This window comes from Rhinopithecus roxellana, chromosome 14 (genome assembly GCF_007565055.1).
Source record: "Rhinopithecus roxellana isolate Shanxi Qingling chromosome 14, ASM756505v1, whole genome shotgun sequence".
In the NCBI taxonomy this organism is placed as follows: Eukaryota; Metazoa; Chordata; class Mammalia; order Primates; family Cercopithecidae; genus Rhinopithecus; species Rhinopithecus roxellana.
Window position 1 is genome coordinate 134,370,484 of NC_044562.1, and position 19,401 is coordinate 134,389,884.

General features: G+C 51.4%; 1 protein-coding gene across 1 annotated transcript in view; it reads left to right on the forward strand.

Annotated features, from left to right (window-relative positions):
- Nucleotides 1–19,401, forward strand: part of STEAP3 (STEAP3 metalloreductase) — a 41,914-nt gene that overhangs the window by 12,204 nt on the left and 10,309 nt on the right. The window contains exons 2-4 of the mRNA XM_010362154.2: nt 9,926–10,425; nt 12,122–12,649; nt 19,072–19,236. Of these exons, the coding sequence (XP_010360456.2) occupies nt 9,934–10,425; nt 12,122–12,649; nt 19,072–19,236 (1,185 nt within the window). The 5' untranslated portion in view covers nt 9,926–9,933. The remainder of the gene's footprint in view (nt 1–9,925; nt 10,426–12,121; nt 12,650–19,071; nt 19,237–19,401) is intronic.

Here is a 19,401-nt window from a genome sequence, read left to right on the forward strand (position 1 = left end):
GTCTTGAAGAGAAATGGGTATGTCTCTCCAGGCCATTATCTTAGAGCACATTTTTAGAAAATTTTAAAGTAAATTTTTCCATTAGGCAGAGAACACCGTGTATTGATTTGGGTGCATCTATTTCTGCTTTACCCAGACAAGAAGATTTACAAAATATCCTAGAGAGGAATAAAATAAAAAATGAGCAAATTAAAAGGCCCAGAGCATAGCAGATTATTTGTCTCATATAATCCTTCCTACACCTCATTAAAGTGAGGAACATCACCCCATAGTGCAGATGAGGAAATGGGGCTCAGGAAGGTGAAGTGACTTGGCCGGGCCACCAGCTAGCAAGTGGTCGGGTGGGATATGAAAATCCATCCCTCTGCTGGGCCCTTGCTGGCTGACCTTGCAGTTTACTAAGGTGACTGATCTGGAATAAATCCAGAGTGTTCTAACGTTTTCCTGAGCCCATGTCCTGTTGGCTGCATGGTGGGACCCATGTCCCATTGACTGCATTGTGGGGAGTGGCCTGGCCTGGCTAGGGGAGCTCTCAGTGACAAATTGTGGCTTCAGCTGTGTTATTTAGAGAGTCCCAGGGGCTGAAATGATCCTGGTTAGGGAAGGGATGACTTTAGGAGGAAGAGGGACCTAATGCCCCACTTAGAAGATTTGCAGCTGTGTGCATGTTTCCACCTGCACATCCTTCTATAAACCCTCAGCCATGTGGGTGAGTAGCAGATGTCACCTCCCCCACACCCCCTGGAACACATCTGCCCTGTTTGCTGACCCAGGAGCTGGTGGGGTAGACCTCAGACCCCGGCACTTGGCACACATACATCATCCCCTGGGCCCTGGAATGGCTCTCTGCTTGCATGGATGGCAGAGAAGTAGCTGTGTGAGCAAAGGCCAAGAGGACAGTTTAGCCCAAGGCACCATTTTTACAACAACAACAGGTAATGGTACTGATTATATAAGCCTCACTTGTCCAGAGGTCATGGGGCTTAGGAACCTCAATTATGTGGAAAACAAACAGGAAATAACTTCAGAAGGTTGCAGAGTCACTGTGTTAGTGTGGTCTTTGTGTTGCTATAAAGGAATACCTGAGGCTGGGGAATTTGTAAAGAGAAAAGGCTTTTTTAGTCCATGACTCTGATGGCTGGAAAGTTCAAGATGAGGCATCTGCATCTGGGGAGGGCCTCAGGCTGCTTCCACTCATGGTGGAGGCCAAAGAAAGGCAAACATTTGAATGCTCTGGATTTATTCCGGATCAGTCACCTTAGTAAACTGCAAGGTCAGCCAGCAAGGGCCCAGCAGAGGGGTGGATTCGTATCCCACCTGACCACTTGCTAGCTGGTGGCCTGGGCAAGTCACTTCACCTTCCTGAGCCCCATTTCCTCATCTGCACCCTGTGTGCAGAGGTCACCTGGGGACAGAGGAAGCAAGAGAGAGAGAGGGGGAGGGAGGTATCAGGCTCTTTATAACAAGCTGCTTTCGAGGAAACTAATACAGTGAGAACTAACAGGGAACTTACTTGCCCCTCTGCCTGCCCCAAAGCCAGGGAGGGAATCCACCCCCATGACCCAAACACCTTTTATTAGGTGCACTTCCAGTATTGGAGATCAGATTTCAACATGAGGTTTTGGGGCGACAAACCTCCAAACCACAGCAGCCACCAACATTGGTGTTACAAAATCCATCCAATGATTTAGGCTCATGGAGCGTGCTTAAGCTCTCATCCAAAACATGTTTACTCTTGGTTTACACACACTAGTAGCAGTCTGCCGTATCTCAATTTCCTTTTTTATTTTAAGTAACAACTTTTTAAATAACTTTATTGAGCTATACCTCACATTACCATGCAACTCACCCATTCAAAGTATACAATTCAATGGTTTTTAGTGTATTCAGAGTTGTGTAATCATCACTATAATCAACTGTGGAATATTGCCATCACCCCAAAAAGAAACTGTGTACCTGTGAGCGGTCACGCCCCATTTTCTCCAGATCCCCCATTCTGGCAACCACTCATCTACTTTCTGTCTCTATTGATTTGCTTATTCTAGACATTTATATAAATGAAATTATGTAATGTCTGGCCTTTTGTAACTGGCTTCTTTCACTTAGAGTAATGCTTTCAAGGTTCATCCCTGTTGGAGCATGGACGGGTACTTAGTTTTTCTTTATGGCTGAATATTATTCCACTGGATGGATAGGCCACATTTTGTTTAACCATTCCTCAGTTGATGGACGTTTGAACTGTTTCCACTTTTTGGGTATTATGAATAATGGGTGAAAATGTTTTTGTGTGGATATACGTTTTTCCTTCTCTTGGATATATAGAGTAGTAGAGTTGCTGGGTCATACAGAAGCTCTGTTTAACGTTGTGAACAATTCCCAGGCTGTTCTCCACGGCAGCTGCACCATTTCACAATGCCAGCAGCAGTGTAGGAGGGTTCTGATTTCTCCACATCCTCCCTGTCTTTTAAAAAAATCTATCATTGTAGCCATCCTAGTGGGTGTGAAGTGGTATCTCATTGTGGTTTTCATTTGCATTTCCCTGAGGGCTAATGATGCGGAACATCTTTTCTTTTCATGTGCATTTGTATATCTTTTTTGGAGAAGTGTCTTTTCCAGTCTTTTGCCCACTTTATGTAGGTTCTTTTTAATACCGAGGTGTAAGAGTTCTTCAGATATTTAGAAATAGGTCCCCTTATCAGATATATGATTCGTCAAACTTTTCTCCATTCCAAGTTGGCTTTTCTCTTTCTTGATGTTGTACTCTTTCGATTTCCTCAGCAGTGAATTAGCAGGACCTGGGGGGCTTTAAGAGGCGAGCAGGTGGACAGACAGCGCCCATAAAGGCCTGAGGATGAGAGAACAGGCAGAGCTTATACAAATGCTCTGTGAAAACTGAAGATGAACCCCAGGCAGGTTGGGGTGATCCCTGGGGTGCTGGATGAGGATCTGATTTTGTACTACGTTTTGGAAGGATTTCTGCCCCCAGAGGCTACATAGGCTCCAGTGGTGTGTGCAGTCAGGCAGAGAGATGCACAGAACCTCTACAGTGTGCTGGGCGTGGTGCGGGGTTCTGGGTGCGTGTGGAACAAAACACAGCGATCTTGCTCTCCCAAAGCTCAGGGAAGTGGGGGCAGGGGGTGGACAAGGAGCACGTGGAAAGAAAGACCACAGGGGAAGAACTCCCAGAAACATCCCAGCCACAGAGCAATGCCCCAGGTGTATATGGCCCTTGGCTACTTCATGCCCTTGAGGGAAAATCGGTATTTTCATTTTACACATGAAGAAACAGGTTAGAGAAAGGACTGACATGTCCAGTACCTCCCAGTGAGAAGATACTCAGGGTAGACCCCAGACCCAGTTCCTTCCTCTTTCCCTCTCTACACGTTTTCAGTCTGGAAAAGAGTTCTGTGCAAGAATTTGTTTGTTTGTTTTGGTTTGTTTGTTTGGTTTTTGTTTGAGACGGAGTCTCACTCTGTCGCCCAGCCTGGAGTGCAGTGGCGAGATCTTGGCTCACTGCAACCTCCGCCTCCCAGGTTCAAGCGATTCTCCTGCTTCAGCCTCCGGAGTAGCTAGGATTACAGACACGCGCCACCACACCCGGGTAATTTTTGTACTTTTAGTAGAGATGGAGTATCACCATGTTGGCCAGGCTGTATGCAAGAACTGATGTTTTCACCTGTGGCTTGCTGAGCCCTGGTGCTGGTTGTGGGTACATACTTGTTCACCCAGGGACACGCACTGCTGATGTGTGCCTGCACTCTGGGCCATCCTGGGCCCCCTTTGCTCAATGCAGGCCCCTCTTTCTGAAGTGCTTTTCTTGGGCTCACTCTCAATTCGTCAAGGCTCAGCTCAAGCCCACCTCCTGCAGGAATCCTCCCAGTCCCCGCTGTCTGAAGTCAGTGCCCTTGTCAGGAGACCTTGAACACTTTAGTCCACTGCCTGGCCCTCCCAGGGGGCAAAGGTCTCCAGGGTGTGTGTGGACTTCCTCGGGGCTTGTTAAGGCTCACTCCCTGAGAGCAGGGAGGACATACAGAGCCTCCCTTGCACCTACATTTGTTTACATATGATTTATACCACATACAACGTTATAGGGCACTGCTGCATAAGTGTACATATTCAGTGTATTTTACTTATAAAGAAATAGAGCAGTAATAGGAATACATGCCCCCAAATGTAATTTTACTGACCAGATAAAAAAACATTTTTTTAATTGAAAATTAAGTAGCCGGGCTGGGCACGGTGGCTCAAGCCTGTAATCCCAGCACTTTGGGAGGCCGAGACGGGCGGATCACGAGGTCAGGAGATCGAGACCATCCTGGCTAACATGGTGAAACCCAGTCTCTACTAAAAAATGCAAAAAAAAAAAAAAAAAAAAACTAGCCAGGTGAGGTGGCGGGCGCCTGTAGTCCCAGCTACTCGGGAGGCTGAGGCAGGAGAATGGCGTAAACCCGGGAGGCGGGGTTTGCAGTGAGCCGAGATCCGGCCACTGCACTCCAGCCTGGGAGACAGAGCAAGACTCCGTCTCAAAAAAAAAGAAAAAGAAAAAGAAAATTAAGTAGCCGGACGTGGTAGCATGCGCCTGTAGTCCCAGCTACTCAGAAGTCTGAGACAGGAGAATTGCTTGAACCTGGGAGGCAGAGGTTGCAGTGAGTCGAGATCGCGCCACTGCACTCCAGCCTGGCGACAGAGCGAGACTCCGTCTCAATAAATAAATAAATAAACAAACAATAATTTTTTTAAAAAATTGAAGATAACTGTGGGCTGCTTGAGGACAAGAACTGGGTTATTTTCTCTTTCCTCGCTCAGTCAGTCCCTACATGGGAGGTGTGGGAGACACCCCGTTCTTGGCCTGCAGGCTGCCCCTCCTCCATTTAGCTGCAGGGTACCACAGCCAGCCTCTGATTGCCGGTGGCCCCAGCCCCTCCATCAACACCGACCTCACAGCAAACCCTCCGTGGCCACAGCCTGCCCCGGCCGCTCACGTCGGAAAGGTGATCAGTGTCCATGAAGAAAAGGCCAGGGGACTGTGGATGTCATACCGCTAACCATTAGTGACCTGCACAAGAGCAGACAGGAGCTGGCAGGCAGGCCCATGGGCCAGGCATGGCTCCCAGCCATAAATACAGGCTGTAGTTCTGCCGGGAAGAGGGAGGGGACAGACAAGCCTGGGCAGAGACCCAGAGGGGACCGGGACACCCGAGCCTCCATGCAGTTCTGTCCACAGCTTGGGAGGAGAGGTGGGCAGGTCTGCATGCAGGAGACGGGCTTCGGCCCACAGAGCTGCAATCTGATCCCGTCTGCTCCCTCTCCAGTTCTATAAATAGAACCCCCAGGGAACCAGGGCCCAGACAGGATTAGTCACACCCTCACCTCAGGCCGCAGGGACAGGCCTCTCGGACTTCCAGGACATGTACCACCTGTCCTGCCCCCAACCCACGCCAGCCTTCAGCAGGAGGGTTCATGCTGAGCATCAGGAGGGGGCAGAAGAATTGAATGTGGCCACTGTCCATGAAGAAGTTAGAGAAGAGTACACACAGCACACATGCACACAAGAATAGGACACGTACACACACACACACACACACACAAGATTAGGAAACACAGGTGCACATACAACCAGTCAGAAAAGAGCTCTGAGCTTTTACACATATTAACTCATTTCATCTTCAAACAGCCTTTAGAGAGGTATAATTAGCATTCCCGTTTTAAAAGTGAGGGAACTAAGGCACAGAGAAGCTATGTAACTTGCCCAAAGGCACCAAGCTACTGAAGGACGTTTGAGGCCATGATTTCTCCCCAGGCCTTTAACCACCTGCCTGACTCCTCCCAGCCAAGTGGCTCTGTTCCTGCATCAGAAAGGTCAAGGAAGAGGCCGCCTAGGGAGCAATACAAGGCGGCATTACAACCTGGCGTTTTCCTGTTGCAGACTGCATCTTGGTGGCAAGAGAAACTTTGGAGGGGCTTAACGTTTAGTTTGCGTTTATCCTACAGCTGAAAAGCAGGGCCCCTTAGAACCATGTCTAGGACTTTTCGTAGCTCCCTAGACTGCTGGGGCTGAAAGGGGCTTAGAGCTGAGCTGGTGCAGCAGCTCCTGTTAGATAAGCCACCCAGAGAGGCCCAGGGACCTCCTATGTCCCAGCACCAGTTAGACGCAGAGCTGGGACCAGCTCTCCTCGGCTGCGGCAGCCTCCATATCAGCTCCCTGGAAGGTTCTGAGCAACACCCTCAAGGCCCAGCCCCGGCAATCCCTTCCCACCTGTGAGTAGCTTTGGGGTTCAACAAAGACAGGACTCAAAATCTGGATCTGCTCGTCTTGCTTCACTTTGGGCTGGTTCAGTTTCCTTTCGAGGTAAATCATTTGAGGTTTTTCAGGGATCCTCAGATGCATATCTGAGTGAAGCCGCCCTGGCTTCTCCTTCAGCTGCGCCCTGGGCAAGAGCCCGGGCCATACCTGTGCCATGCCTGAGCTCTGTCTCTAGCTGCCCCATGTCCAGTCGTCGGCGGCGGGTCTCATTCAAGCCCCTTTTCCCCCAGCACAAACTAACTTGTAAGTCCTCTGGGTGGGGACCGCTTCTCACTCATCTTCATATGCTTAGGAGTGTTCAGCACAAAGTCACTCAGGAGATGGGAGGGAGGGGAGACAGAGAGGGCAGAGATAGAGGAGAGGCTTCTGTCTAGAGGGGTCCTACTTGGGATCAACCAAATCATTAGCAAATGTTGGAAAGATGGTCCAGAGGCCTCAGGGTGGCTACTCTTCTTCCCCATCAGGGCAAAACTCCCCAGGACTTGTGTCTCCCTGTGGTTGGGGACAGGCCTGGGTATATCTGTCCCAGCCTTGACTGACCACAAGGGGAACCTTGGCCCTCCCGATTGCAGGAGAAGAGGGATTTGAATTCACCTTGGCCCAAATCACAGATGCTGGCCTGTGAGCCCTGAGGCCATCTGCAAGGCCCTTGGGCTGACATAACTGTCACCCAGCTCTTCATCCTCCTTCCCTGGGGTCGAAGGGGTGCCGGCAGGGTCTTCTGCCCTCTCTCTGCCTGGGCCCTGCTGCTGGCATGGAGCTTCGTTTCTGTTGGCAGCCAGTGTTTGCTTAGTGATTACTGAACGCCATTTGCTAGGTGCTTATTATGTGTCCAGCACTGTTCTAAGTGCTTTGCACAATTTACCTATTTACTCCTACAACCTGCCCATAAGGGAAGTGCTGCAATGGTCTCCCTTTTATAGCTAAGAAAATTGAGGCACAGACAGGCCCATGGTCACACAGTTCAAATGCGGCAGAGTCAGGACCAGAATCCAGGCAGTCTGGCTCCAGAGCCCGGCTCCTGGACCGGGCAGCCTTGTGGGCCTGGTGCAGACCCGCCTGCCGTGGACTCACTATAGGATGGGTCAGGAGGCCCGTTGTCACCTACAAAATGTAGCTTACCACCCAGGAAATGCTCCCAGAACCAGGCAGAAAACATCGTCTCCTATTCTCAGGGTGGCTGTGCCCAGCGTGTGTGGGGTGGGGGTCTTGGCGGGTGCCTGCATGTCTGTGTAGGTGTGCCACCCCCATCTGTGGACTCGGGAAGCACGATCCCCACAAAAGCAACCCCTCAGTGTCTCAGATCAGCCAATTCCTGCTATCCTGTGACAGGCAGAGCTGTGTTTGAAAACCACGTTAAAGATGCGCAAGAGGCTAAGGGAGTTTCCCATGCTGGCAGAGGCAGGACGGGAACACACGTCCCCTGACTCTTGACACTGAGAATGCACCTCCTTCCACCTGGCCTCTTGTACCAGCCAGTGTGGTCCCAGCTCTGCAGCAATCTGGGACATCTCTGGAAAGCTCGATGTTCTCCGTCTGGGCAGTAAGACGGAGTGAAGCTCTGACTGCCGAGGCAGACAGACCTGCCTCCTGCTCTTCCTCCCCTCAATTATTTGTGCTGCCTGAAACAAGTTCCTGAGCCTCCCTGAGCCTCAGTTCCCTCCTCTGTAAAGTGGGAATGATAACTGAATCTACCTGCTGGGGTTCTTGTGAGGACCAGAGGCCCATCACCCGAGGAAAGTCCCAACAGCAGCGATGGGTGTATGGTAGGCATTCCATTAACAAGAGCTGCTGCTGCTGCCTTATAAAAGGAACGACCACAGTTTCAAAAACCTCTTAAGATTGCATTATTTGTCCTCTGAGAGCAGAGATTGTGATCTCCATTGACAAAGATGGAAGCTGGGGCCCAGAGAGGCACACAGACTTGTCTGAAGACACACAGCTGTTTCATAGCAGAGCCGGGCCCAGCCTCCTGGTCCCCCTGCCCCATCTTTGTGTCAGTCCCTGGACCCACTCCGCACCTGGTCAGGTGTCCAGAGGTTCCAGGAGAGTGTTGTGGAAAAGTGGGAAGAGGCAGACACCTATGCAGGGTGTTGAAAGTCACCCCAACTGCTCTGCTGCCCTGTGGAACTGTAGGCTAGTGAAGCTTGTGGACTTCTGCTCAGAATAATGTTCTTACATGCACCAAATAAAATAGCCTAGGGTTACAAAGGAAACATATTACATGGAAACACGGTGAAAATATTTTTTAAAAAAGACTACAGTAGCATTATGCATGCTTTTTTATTAGCACATTAAATAACAAGCTCTAGTGGCAGATCTAATGTCCACCATAATTTTATTTTTACTTTATTTTATTATTATTATTATTATTATTATTATTATTATTATTTTGAGACAGCCTTGCTCTGCCACCCAAGCTGGAGTTCAGTGGTGTCATCACTTCAGTCTTCAACTCCTGGGCTCCTGGGCTCAAGCGATCCTCCTGCCTCAGTGTCCTGAGTAGCTGGGACTACAGGCATGTGCCACTGTGCCTGGCTAATTTTTTTATTATTATTATTTCAGAGATGGGACTTCCCTATGTGGCCCAGGCTGGCCTTGAACTCCTGACTTCAAGCCATTCTCCTGCCTTGGCCTCCTAAAGTGCTAAGGTAACAGGTGTGAGTCACTCCACCGGGCTAGCATAGTTTTAAATTTGTGCTTAATTTAAATAGTATCAGGATAAATTATTTACAGGTAAATTTATGATATAATCTTGGCCAGTGTTAATAAAAACTTATGTTGCCTACTTCATACTTAAAGGAAATAGTAAATTTTAGTTAGAAGTTGGTGACAATTAATATATAATAATTTTTCCCATCCAAGTTTACTGTAGACTGCTGGCCCGAGTCCAGGGTTTCCTCCACATCCACTCATATCTTGGGCTCGGCAAAGAAGATCGCAGGGCACCCACCCTATCTTAGGGGCCCATTCACATGTCTCTCCAGTCCTGCCCTCAGAGATCAGGGTTTGGTGTTCATGCATTCATTCATTCATTCATTCAGCAAACACTGAGCACTGCCTCTGTGCCAGACTATGATACACAGTGAGAGCCAAGGTCAGAGGAGATGAGGTCCTGCCCTCAAGCTGTTCACTATCCTTCAGGGAGAGCATGAGAACTGCTCCAAGATGCAAAATGTAGACAGGTACAGGGACATGCTCACCCTTCCTGGTCATCAAACACCCAGCGATGGTGAGGTTGGGATTAGATGGTCACTGTCCATTGTATCATCCTTTTGAAAAGAAGTATGGCACTGCATCACATTGGTCATGGAAATTCCAGAGTCCCCTATCCCAGCACTCTCACTCTGCCAGCTTTTCCCCAAGGAAATAATTCAGCAGGAGGGACAAAGGGTGGAGGGCAGAAGTCCTCCCTGCTCTTCCTGAGTCTGTGCTCTCCCCAGGGAAGGGGCTGTGTTGTGCTCAGCTTGTTCCCCTGGTGCTGACATGTGGTAGCACTCGGTGAACACCTGCTGGGTGAATGTCTGACTGCCGTGTAGTTACGATGTGTAAGAGGAGGGAGGTGGCAGAAGGGGCAGTCCAGGAGCCCTCCACTGACCAGGTTCCTGACTTCTCTTGCAGCCACCAAAATGTCAGGAGAGATGGACAAGCCACTGATCAGCCTCCACCTGGTGGACAGCGATAGCAGCCTTGCCAAGGTCCCCGATGAGGCCCCCAAAGTGGGCATCCTGGGTAGCGGGGACTTTGCCCGCTCCCTGGCCACACGCCTGGTGGGCTCTGGCTTCAAAGTGGTGGTGGGGAGCCGCAACCCCAAACGCACAGCCGGGCTGTTCCCCTCAGCGGCCCAAGTGACTTTCCAGGAGGAGGCAGTGAGCTCCCCAGAGGTCATCTTTGTGGCTGTGTTCCGGGAGCACTACGCTTCACTGTGCAGTCTCAGTGAGCAGCTGGTTGGCAAGATCCTGGTGGATGTGAGCAACCCTACAGAGCAAGAGCACCTTCAGCATCGTGAGTCCAATGCTGAGTACCTGGCCTCCCTCTTCCCCACCTGCACAGTGGTCAAGGCCTTCAATGTCATATCCGCCTGGACCCTGCAGGCTGGCCCGAGGGATGGTAATAGGCAGGTAGGTTCTGGGGGAGTAACAGCCATCATAACAATAAATATAAATGGCTAATTTTCATTGAGTGCTGCCAGCACGCCAGGCTCTTTTATTTTTGGTATATTATCATAGCTAATCCTGCATCACTGCAAAATTCCATTTTACAGAACAGGAAATTGAGGCTCAAAGATATTAATGATCTTACTCAAAATCCCATAGCTGGTAAGTTGGGATTTGAACCCAGTTCCTACGGATCTGAAACCCATGTTCTTTCTGCTATGGTAACTGGGTTTCCTAGAGGGCAAGGAGGAAAAGTTTGATGACTTTTTGCTATTTGGAGCCAAGAAGGAGAGAGACTTGGCTTTCAGAATTGGACTTATAAGGAGGAAAGTAACACACTTATGTACCAGGCCCTGAGAAAGGCAGGCATGTCTCAAACCTTTTCTTATTTATTCTAAGGGCTTCCAAGAACTGATTTCTCAGAAAAGTCAACAGTGCGTTTTTCTGGGGCTAGATAATGGCTCCATGGAACAGCTAGAGCTGCACACATTTCTTGCCACGAGGTGTTCTTACCAAGACAAGGTGGTTTTTAATGCCACCTTGGTTTTTAATGCATTTTCTTGGTGAAAGAATGCCAGACTCCATGTGTGTGAGAACTTCCACCAGTGAGTCCAGCCCAGGTGCCAGGCTCTGTAGGACAGTTTCAAGGTGCCCAGCTATACCTGACTATAGCACCTTAAATGCAGGCTGCATCACGGGACTCCCAGGTATGGACCAGGAGGAACAGTAGGGAGTGTTGGGTGCAGGGCCTAGAGGGAACAGAGCAAGCAGGCTGGCTGGAGAAGACTCGGAGGAGGGCTTTGACCTGGGCCCACCTCATGCTGTCAGGCTCAGGGAGCAGGGAGTGCATTCCAGTCTGAGAGAACAATTTGAAAAGGCACAGAGATAAGAAACAATGCTCCTAGACCTCAGTTTTCTCATCTGAAAAATGAAGACAATAGTACCTGCCTGTGGGTTCATGGCAAAGCTGAGATCATATATGTAAAGCTCAGCACAGAGTAGGTGTTCAGTCTGTGTTTTGAGACTAGACTGACCAATGCAGTGTCAACAAGGCCCACAGGGTGCTTTGGGATCTGAGGACTCCAATGTGCCTGCAGGGGGACCTCGTGGCTCAGAGCAGTGGGCTTCAAGGCAGAGAAGGCAGGCTGGAGCTGGCTCGTGGAAGACCTTATGTGCTGACTGAGGGCCCTACTGAGCCGTGAGACATCATCAAGGGGGGCGATTCTGAACTGAGGGATGGAGCTGCAGCCACCGCTGCCCATCCTGCACCATATGCAAAACTCTTCTGCTGAGCAGCTCCCAGGGCAGGCCATAGCCTTGGCGACAGCCATGTCAGGGGCCCATGGGGACAGCCTGGATGAGCATTTTGCTTGTGGCTGCTGATGTCCATGAGCTAGGCAAGGAGCTTACTGTTCGCAGCTTCTCTCCTTGAGTAGTTGGCCTGGCTGGGCAGCTGGGCCAGAGGCTGGGAGGCCTTGGCACCAAAGACCCATGGCCTGGGAGCTAAAGTCCCATTAGCTCCCACCTGTACCATTGACTGGCAGCTCACTTGGACAAGTCCCTGTCCCTCTGGCCCTCAGTTTCCTCAGCTGCTCAGTGAGGCCTTGCCCACTCCTGCGGCCTGTGACCCCGTCTGATTGCCCCGCTTTTCCTCCCATAGGTGCCCATCTGCAGTGACCAGCCGGAAGCCAAGCGTGCTGTCTCGGAGATGGCGCTCGCCATGGGCTTCATGCCCGTGGACATGGGATCCCTGGCATCAGCCCGGGAAGTGGAGGCCATGCCCCTGCGCCTCCTCCCGGCCTGGAAGGTGCCCACCCTGCTGGCCCTGGGGCTCTTCGTCTGCTTCTATGCCTACAACTTCGTCCGGGACGTGCTGCAGCCCTACATGCAGGAGAGCCAGAACAAGTTCTTCAAGCTGCCCGTGTCGGTGGTCAACACCACACTGCCGTGCGTGGCCTATGTGCTGCTGTCACTGGTGTACTTGCCCGGCGTGCTGGCGGCTGCCCTGCAGCTGCAGCGCGGCACCAAGTACCAGCGCTTCCCTGACTGGCTGGACCACTGGCTGCAGCACCGCAAGCAGATCGGGCTACTCAGCTTCTTCTGCGCTGCCCTGCACGCCCTCTACAGCTTCTGCTTGCCGCTGCGCCGCGCCCACCGCTATGACCTGGTCAACCTGGCAGTCAAGCAGGTACCCATCCCACGCCCTTCCTCCCTCTGGCAACTCAGCACATGCTTGTCCAGTGCCCTCCACCAACCAGGTGCAGCCGATACCCACAGGTGCAGCCTTACCAGGTGTCAACTGCAGATTCTGTTCTCATGAGGCAGCACCCACATCCTCCTGCCCAAGATTTTGAGTATCAGTGAACAAAGCAGATGAAAATTCCTGCCCCCATGGGTACCTCCCAGTTGGGGCAGACTTCAACAAAATACAGCAGTGAATTATAGTGGGCGAAGGCGCAAACGAAAGCAGGGGTGGGTGGTGGGGGTGCAGTTTTGAAGATGGTCCGGGAGGCCTTGCAGAGTGAGTGCTATGTGAGCAGAGCTGGAAGGAGAGGAGAGGGGCCGGTGGCCCGCTGGGGTGGTGTTGCAGGCCACAGGGCATAGGCCTTGGGCAGAAGTGTGCCTGGTATGTTGGAGGAGCAGCCAGGAGGCCCACGTGGCTGGAGCTGAACAAGGAGCGGGTGGCAGGCGAGGCCTGAGAGGAACGGCTTCAGCCTTAGGCTCTGAGTGAAATGCGGAGCTGGTGAAGGTTTGAATTTAGGCGTTGATCTGCCTGACATTTTAAGTGGTTCTCTCTGGTTTTTGGCGAGAACAGACTGTAGGAGGTCAGAAGCAGCTAGCTGCTGGGGCCAGCGAGGAGGCCGTGCATATGCCCAGATTTGAGGCAGTGGAGGCTGGAGGCAGCGGGAGCAGTGGAGGAGCAAGGAGATCCCGAAGGCACATGTGAAGCTGGAGTGCATGGAATTGCTGCTGGAATGGGCCCGGGGTTTTGTGGGGTGGTCAAGGATGACTCTGGGGTTTGGGTCTGAGCACCTAAAAGAGAGAGTTGCTGTCAGCTGAGATGGGGGAGGCTGCGGGAGTCAGCGTTCCAGGTTTGGGTTTGTTGTTGTTGTTCTTTGTTTTTTACTGGGGGTGGCATTAATCATTCATTTAGAAAATCCATATGGCACTTGGTTGCCAGCAGGATTCCTGGGAAGTGGAGGGCCTTCAGGCCATACCAGGTGGGGACCACCCAGGCATCAGCTGGCACCTGTGCCCACAGAAACAGGCCCCTGATGCTCCCTCCTGGTCCACAAGCTCACGGGGCCTGATTCTTAGTCCCAAGCTCACATCTTCAAGCAACACTGTCTTTCTTTATTTTCTCCAAATTAATTCCACCTCCAGTGCCCAGCCCTGGGTCTGGTTGGTACATAGGTCCTGCCCACTCCAGGACGCTAGTCACCCAACAGGGTTCGGCCCAGGTGCTCATGAGACACTTCTCATCCACCCCTCATTCCAGCCTGGCAGCCCCTGCAGCTCCTGCTCCTGCTCAGGATGCAGGGACCTTGTTGAGGCTGGGCCCTCCCCTGAACACCTAGCACAGGACCATCCCCTCCGAGGATGGGGGATTGGCAGGACTGGAAAGCAGGGCTGGGCACCTCCTGAGAACCACAGACCTCAGCCCCTACTCACTCTCAGGGTTGCTGCTTCTCTGCCAGCAGCTAGTCGACTGCTCTCATCCTTCGCCACCCACAGATACCGGCATCATTGCATCTGTGGGCTCAGACTTTCCTAAGACAAAGGAAGAACCCCAGACTTCAGGCAGAAAAGCAAGATGCTTGATGGAAATGAGAGGAAGGGAAGAAATCAGTCATGAACCCTTAACAAGAGCTCGCTGTGTTCCAGGAACCATTCTAAGAGCTTCATACACCACTGTGAATTCATTTAACCCCATCTCATCCCTGTAGGCCAAGTGCTATTCTATCCTTATTTCATAGATGAGAAATCTGAGGCACAGAGGGGTTAAGTAACTTGGCCAAAGTCACACAGCCAGTAAGTAGCAGAGCTGGGATTCAGATCCAGCTATTTTCCAGATCCGTGCTTATACCCACGCTGCTTTCTACAGGGAAACCAAAGTAACAATTGAGTAAATGATTTCAGAACTAGGTCATTCACTCGCTCATTCACTGAGCACCTACTCTGCCAGGCCCTGGGGCCACAGAAAGGAGTAAGAAAGACAAAGACCATCTGGCTCCTTGCCTCAGCTGGTGTGGGGCAGTGTGGAGGCCTGAAGGCTAGAGCCTGGACTCATGCTCTCCAGCGTCGCTGACTGGAACAAAGATCTTGACCTTGAGCAAGTTACCGGCCCTCTTTTGTCCTCGGGGCCCTGATGTGTAGACCAAGCTCTCTCCTAGTGCTAATGTTTTTGATGCTCTTTGATGATATTTTCTAACTGACTTCTACACAGCGCCAGCCGCTTGGCGGGAGGCTCTGCGGGGCTCCTTGGGGACTAGTACAATGTTGCTGCCCAGGAGGGGGCAGATCTGCATAGAAGAGCCCAATTCCTCTCCCCTGAGCTGGCAGGTATTTCCAGCAGCAGTGGGAAAGATGGTGACGGTGCCCACTATCCCCCACAGCAAAAGACACACCACTGCTCCCTCCCTCCCCTGCCACCCTCCAACTGCCTTTGTCTAAATTCTCTGCCCTGCCAAGGCTCTCCCTGATATTCCGTTAACCCAATTCTGCCCTGATGCAAATACCAGGGCACAGAGGGGCGCATGCAAGGTAATTTTCCCTGCGTCCCAAAACTCTTTAGGGCTGCAGGCCCTGGTGAGGTTGCCAGGCAACCATCCCTCCCGCAGGACGAGATCAGTCAGAGACACCGAAGGCCTCTCACGCAAAGGGGCTTAAACTTGTTCTGCAGAGTTCTTAAGGGCAAAACCAGGGCTGATGTGGGTATGTCGGGTGGAGGGTCAGAGGGAGGCAGGGGCTTGACACACAGCAGCCCAGATGTGGGGAGGTGCCCAAGCCTGGACACATCCAAGCAGATTCTGGATGGTCCACGGTAAGCCATGCCCATGGTTCTGGGCCTGGGCACTTGAGGCTGCTCTGCCTTCAGCCCCAAACAGCAGGGCCTCTGGGCAGCTCAGGCCTGATGTGTGGCTTCTGCTGCCAGCCCGTGGGCATCTCACCACATCGTCCTCACACATCCACTCACCACCCCAACTGCCCACGGGGCCCTTGGGTCAAGGGAGCACATTAGTCCAGGCACAAGAAACTCCTCCAAGATTTCCTTACAGCCCTGAGTCTGCAGATTAGGAGGCAAAGCTGTATCCCAACTGTAGGGAAAACCTTTGAGACCATGTTTACAGACTGTATTATTACCAACAATAACTGATATTTGTACAGGGCATTTGGTTTTGCTTGTGTATTTCCCTGGAAATATACATTTCAAGATCAAAATCAAAGATCAAGATCAAAGAAATGTTTGGGCTGCACACTCTTCTCCTATTACCTTCACCCCAAGCTACATCTGCACATGGCTGGCATAGGACGGTCGGTCTGAAACTCTCATCTGACCATATCACTGCTGAAAAGGTTCAGTGATTCCAGTGTCCTTGGGATAATGGTAGAACCCTCACTATGCAGCTAGACTCCCTCCACAGCCTCATCTCCCCTTCTCCTGTGACACGTCAACACTTGGGTCCCACACTGTCCTCTAAATGGGCAGAGCCCATTCCTCTTGGCTTGGCATGCCCACCCTGGGACACCTTGACAGCCTGCAAACTCCTATTCCTCCTTCAAAACCCTACCTCTGTTAAGCTCCCCCAGCCTCTCCCCTGACTTCCCCATACCTGCCTCTGTCATCTATTGTATTTTGTAAACACTATTATTTTTCTTACACACTGCTTCATACCCGACTCAGAGGTCCACGACTGGGTCTGCCACACCTTGGGGTCCATGGTTCCTAACACAGGGTCCCAGTGCATGTTCACGGAGTGCCTGATTTTAAACTGGCCACCACAAAGCAATACCAGGCATCTTAAGAGGAGTGCACATAGAGCTTGGAGCAAGAACTAGCCTAACTGCCTTGTTGCCACTGAGAAAAATAGCCATTTATTACATTAAGTGCCCACTGTGTGCCTGTCCCATGCTACTCATTCCACAAACGTAATGCTTTTAGTCCTGCAGTAACACAGCAAGATACAATGATGCTATGAGCCAGGAAAGGGAGTGCCCAGGGTCTCATGGCTGCCCACCAGTGGCAGAGTCAGCGTCAGAATCCAGGCCTGTGGTCTCTATGCCCCCCAGGTTGCCCTTCCACACCCTGCCACTCCCTCCTCCTCTGAGTCTGGCAGGCAGTGAGTCAGTACCACTCTCTTCCCATCCATCACCCGCTGTGAAGACATGGAGAGGGGCTAATGCTGCAGCCTCACTGGTCCTTCAGCATCTGATCTGCAACCTAGAGGGAAATCCCACACCTGAATGCTGTCTTTCCATCTCTTGTTGATGACGACTCTCCTTCGCCTTCTCAAGGTGGCGAACTTGATCATCTCTAAACATAGAGACTTACTAGGCGAGCTGTTACACCTCTGTTCCAGTTAGCCATGTGCGCCACTGGTCACCGGGGAGCTCTGAGCACAGCACTGTGGTTTAATAGGCTGGCCGAGAATCTCATGGACTCCTAAGGCTGGCGTAGGTTCAGTCCTCATGTGGCTCTTCGCCATCCACTGCTCCCTTGCCCACCTCATCCCTCCCTTCCCAGCGTCACTGCAGAGTAGAAATATTAGAGGAAAAAAACAAGACATTTTGCAAGCCAATGTGGTATATGTGTGTGTAATCATTGAAACTCTGACTTGTGACATTAACTGCCTGATCTTCCCGAGACGCAGAGAGGAATGACTAATGAAGCAGAGTTAAGGAACAAACAACTTCCAGCGAGGAGATGACTTACTCAATTCATGCTGCGAGATGTGAGTAAGACTTCTCTGGGCGGAGGTACGGAGGAGACCTCTCTGCCCTCTGCATGCCTTTCCAGCTAATGGTGACTTCAACCACAGCAGGCACACAAGCAAAATCAAGAGAATTTCAGACATGACCTCATCCAAACCTCCCAGGTAGAGAAACTGAGGCCCAGAGATAGACCTGCTAGAGTCACATGCCACTGGTGGTCAGGACAAGAGGCTGGGTCCCCAGACTCCTGGTCCCTTAGTGGCTTAAAGTCACCAAAGTGAGCCGGGCCTGCCCTAAAATAGAACAGAGGCAATCATTTTTCACAAATTGCAGGAAAAGAACTCAATGGATGGCATTTTCTCTGTTTCTTTAAACTTTCTCTTATAAGCTGTACAACCATTTTGCTCAGCCCAGTGGATTCACTTTTAATATTTTATCTGGTAACTGAGCTCATGTTATTTTTTTTTTCTGCTGAAATTGTTTCTCAAAAAACCTGTATGAGTCATTCTGTTTTGAGAGGCAGCTTATTAAAGTGTAGTCACATCTTCTAATGGAAATACTGTTCCTTGTTCTGCTGACATTATAGAATTAAAGTACCAGCATTTCAGTGATTCGCAGAGAACACTTCGACTTCCAGGAACTCTGCTACCTGGTCTAGTTGCACCTTGATAAAAGTTCTTCCTCATGAGGGCACTGTGCGAGTGAGTGTTGGCCGGGTTAGGAGGGGGCTCAGTGGCAAGGTGGGGAGAGAAGGGTCAGAAATCTCCAGGTTCATAGGGGCTCCCCAATTTATGTGTCCTGGAGCTTGGTGGGGGCCCCAGATCTCTCGGAGGGCAGGGTGAAGGCAGGTATCTTTATTTTCTGTAGCCCAGGGCCTGGCACACAGTAGGTGCTTCGTAAGTGCTCACTGAACTGCTTGGTGAATGGCCATCAGTCTCTCTTGCCTGGCAAAGTTGAGCCAAGGCTGTGTGCCCCAGGCAGAAGTAGAGAACTGGGTAGGAAGACGGGAGGCTGAGAGCTTTGGGTCAGGGAGTGTTGGGGGCTCACTGTCTGCTTGTGTCTTTGTATGTCCTGAGTGTGAGCCAGTGACAGGGGCAATGTGGGGGTCCAGGAAGACAGAGGGCTCAGGGTGAGACAGGCTGGGAAGGGAAGCAGCCAGTAGGGTGTGAGCTCATTGGCTGAGGGGATTCTGAGCTAGGAGAGCTCCTCTCTCCTGTCCTGGGATTCTGGGGCCAGAAAACCGTGAGACGGAGCCATGCTTAAGGGCTGGATTTCTGGTTGACTCCTTACTCTGCTGATGTGACTGTTCTGATTGGTTACCCCGGGGCAGATGTGTGAAAGCCCCAGGAGCCCCAGTCACTGGCACCGGAGTGCGTGGGTCCTGGTCCCAGCTCTACATCTGTTAGCTGCATGTGATCTTGGGAAAGTGATTTCATCTTTGTGCCTCATTTCCTCCATCTCTGAAATGGGATAATAGTGATCTCTACTTCGTGGATGGTTTTGAGGATTCGATGAGTTAGTGCCTGAGAAATGCTTATCACAGACCCGGGTAGTGTCAGGTGCACTGTGAGTACCCCCCGTATCATCTTTCTTGTGTCCTTCATCATTGCCCTCCCAGGGCACCAGCCTTTGCCACAGCGTTCACGGTTTTCCTTCTTTTCCTTCCATCCATGTCAGGTCTTGGCCAACAAGAGCCACCTCTGGGTGGAGGAGGAGGTCTGGCGGATGGAGATCTACCTCTCCCTGGGAGTGCTGGCCCTTGGTACACTGTCCCTGCTGGCCGTGACCTCACTGCCATCCATTGCAAACTCGCTCAACTGGAGGGAGTTCAGCTTCGTTCAGGTAAAGTAGTCTCTCGTCTGCCGGCAAGCTTCAGCGTGGCCCTGGCCCACCTCTCATGAGTAAGTGCTCCACCTTCGAGAACTGCCTGGGCTCTGATCATCTGCACAGCAGGACCACTCAGTGAGATGCCAGGCCTTCCTGACCCAGAGGGCCCATCCAAGCCTT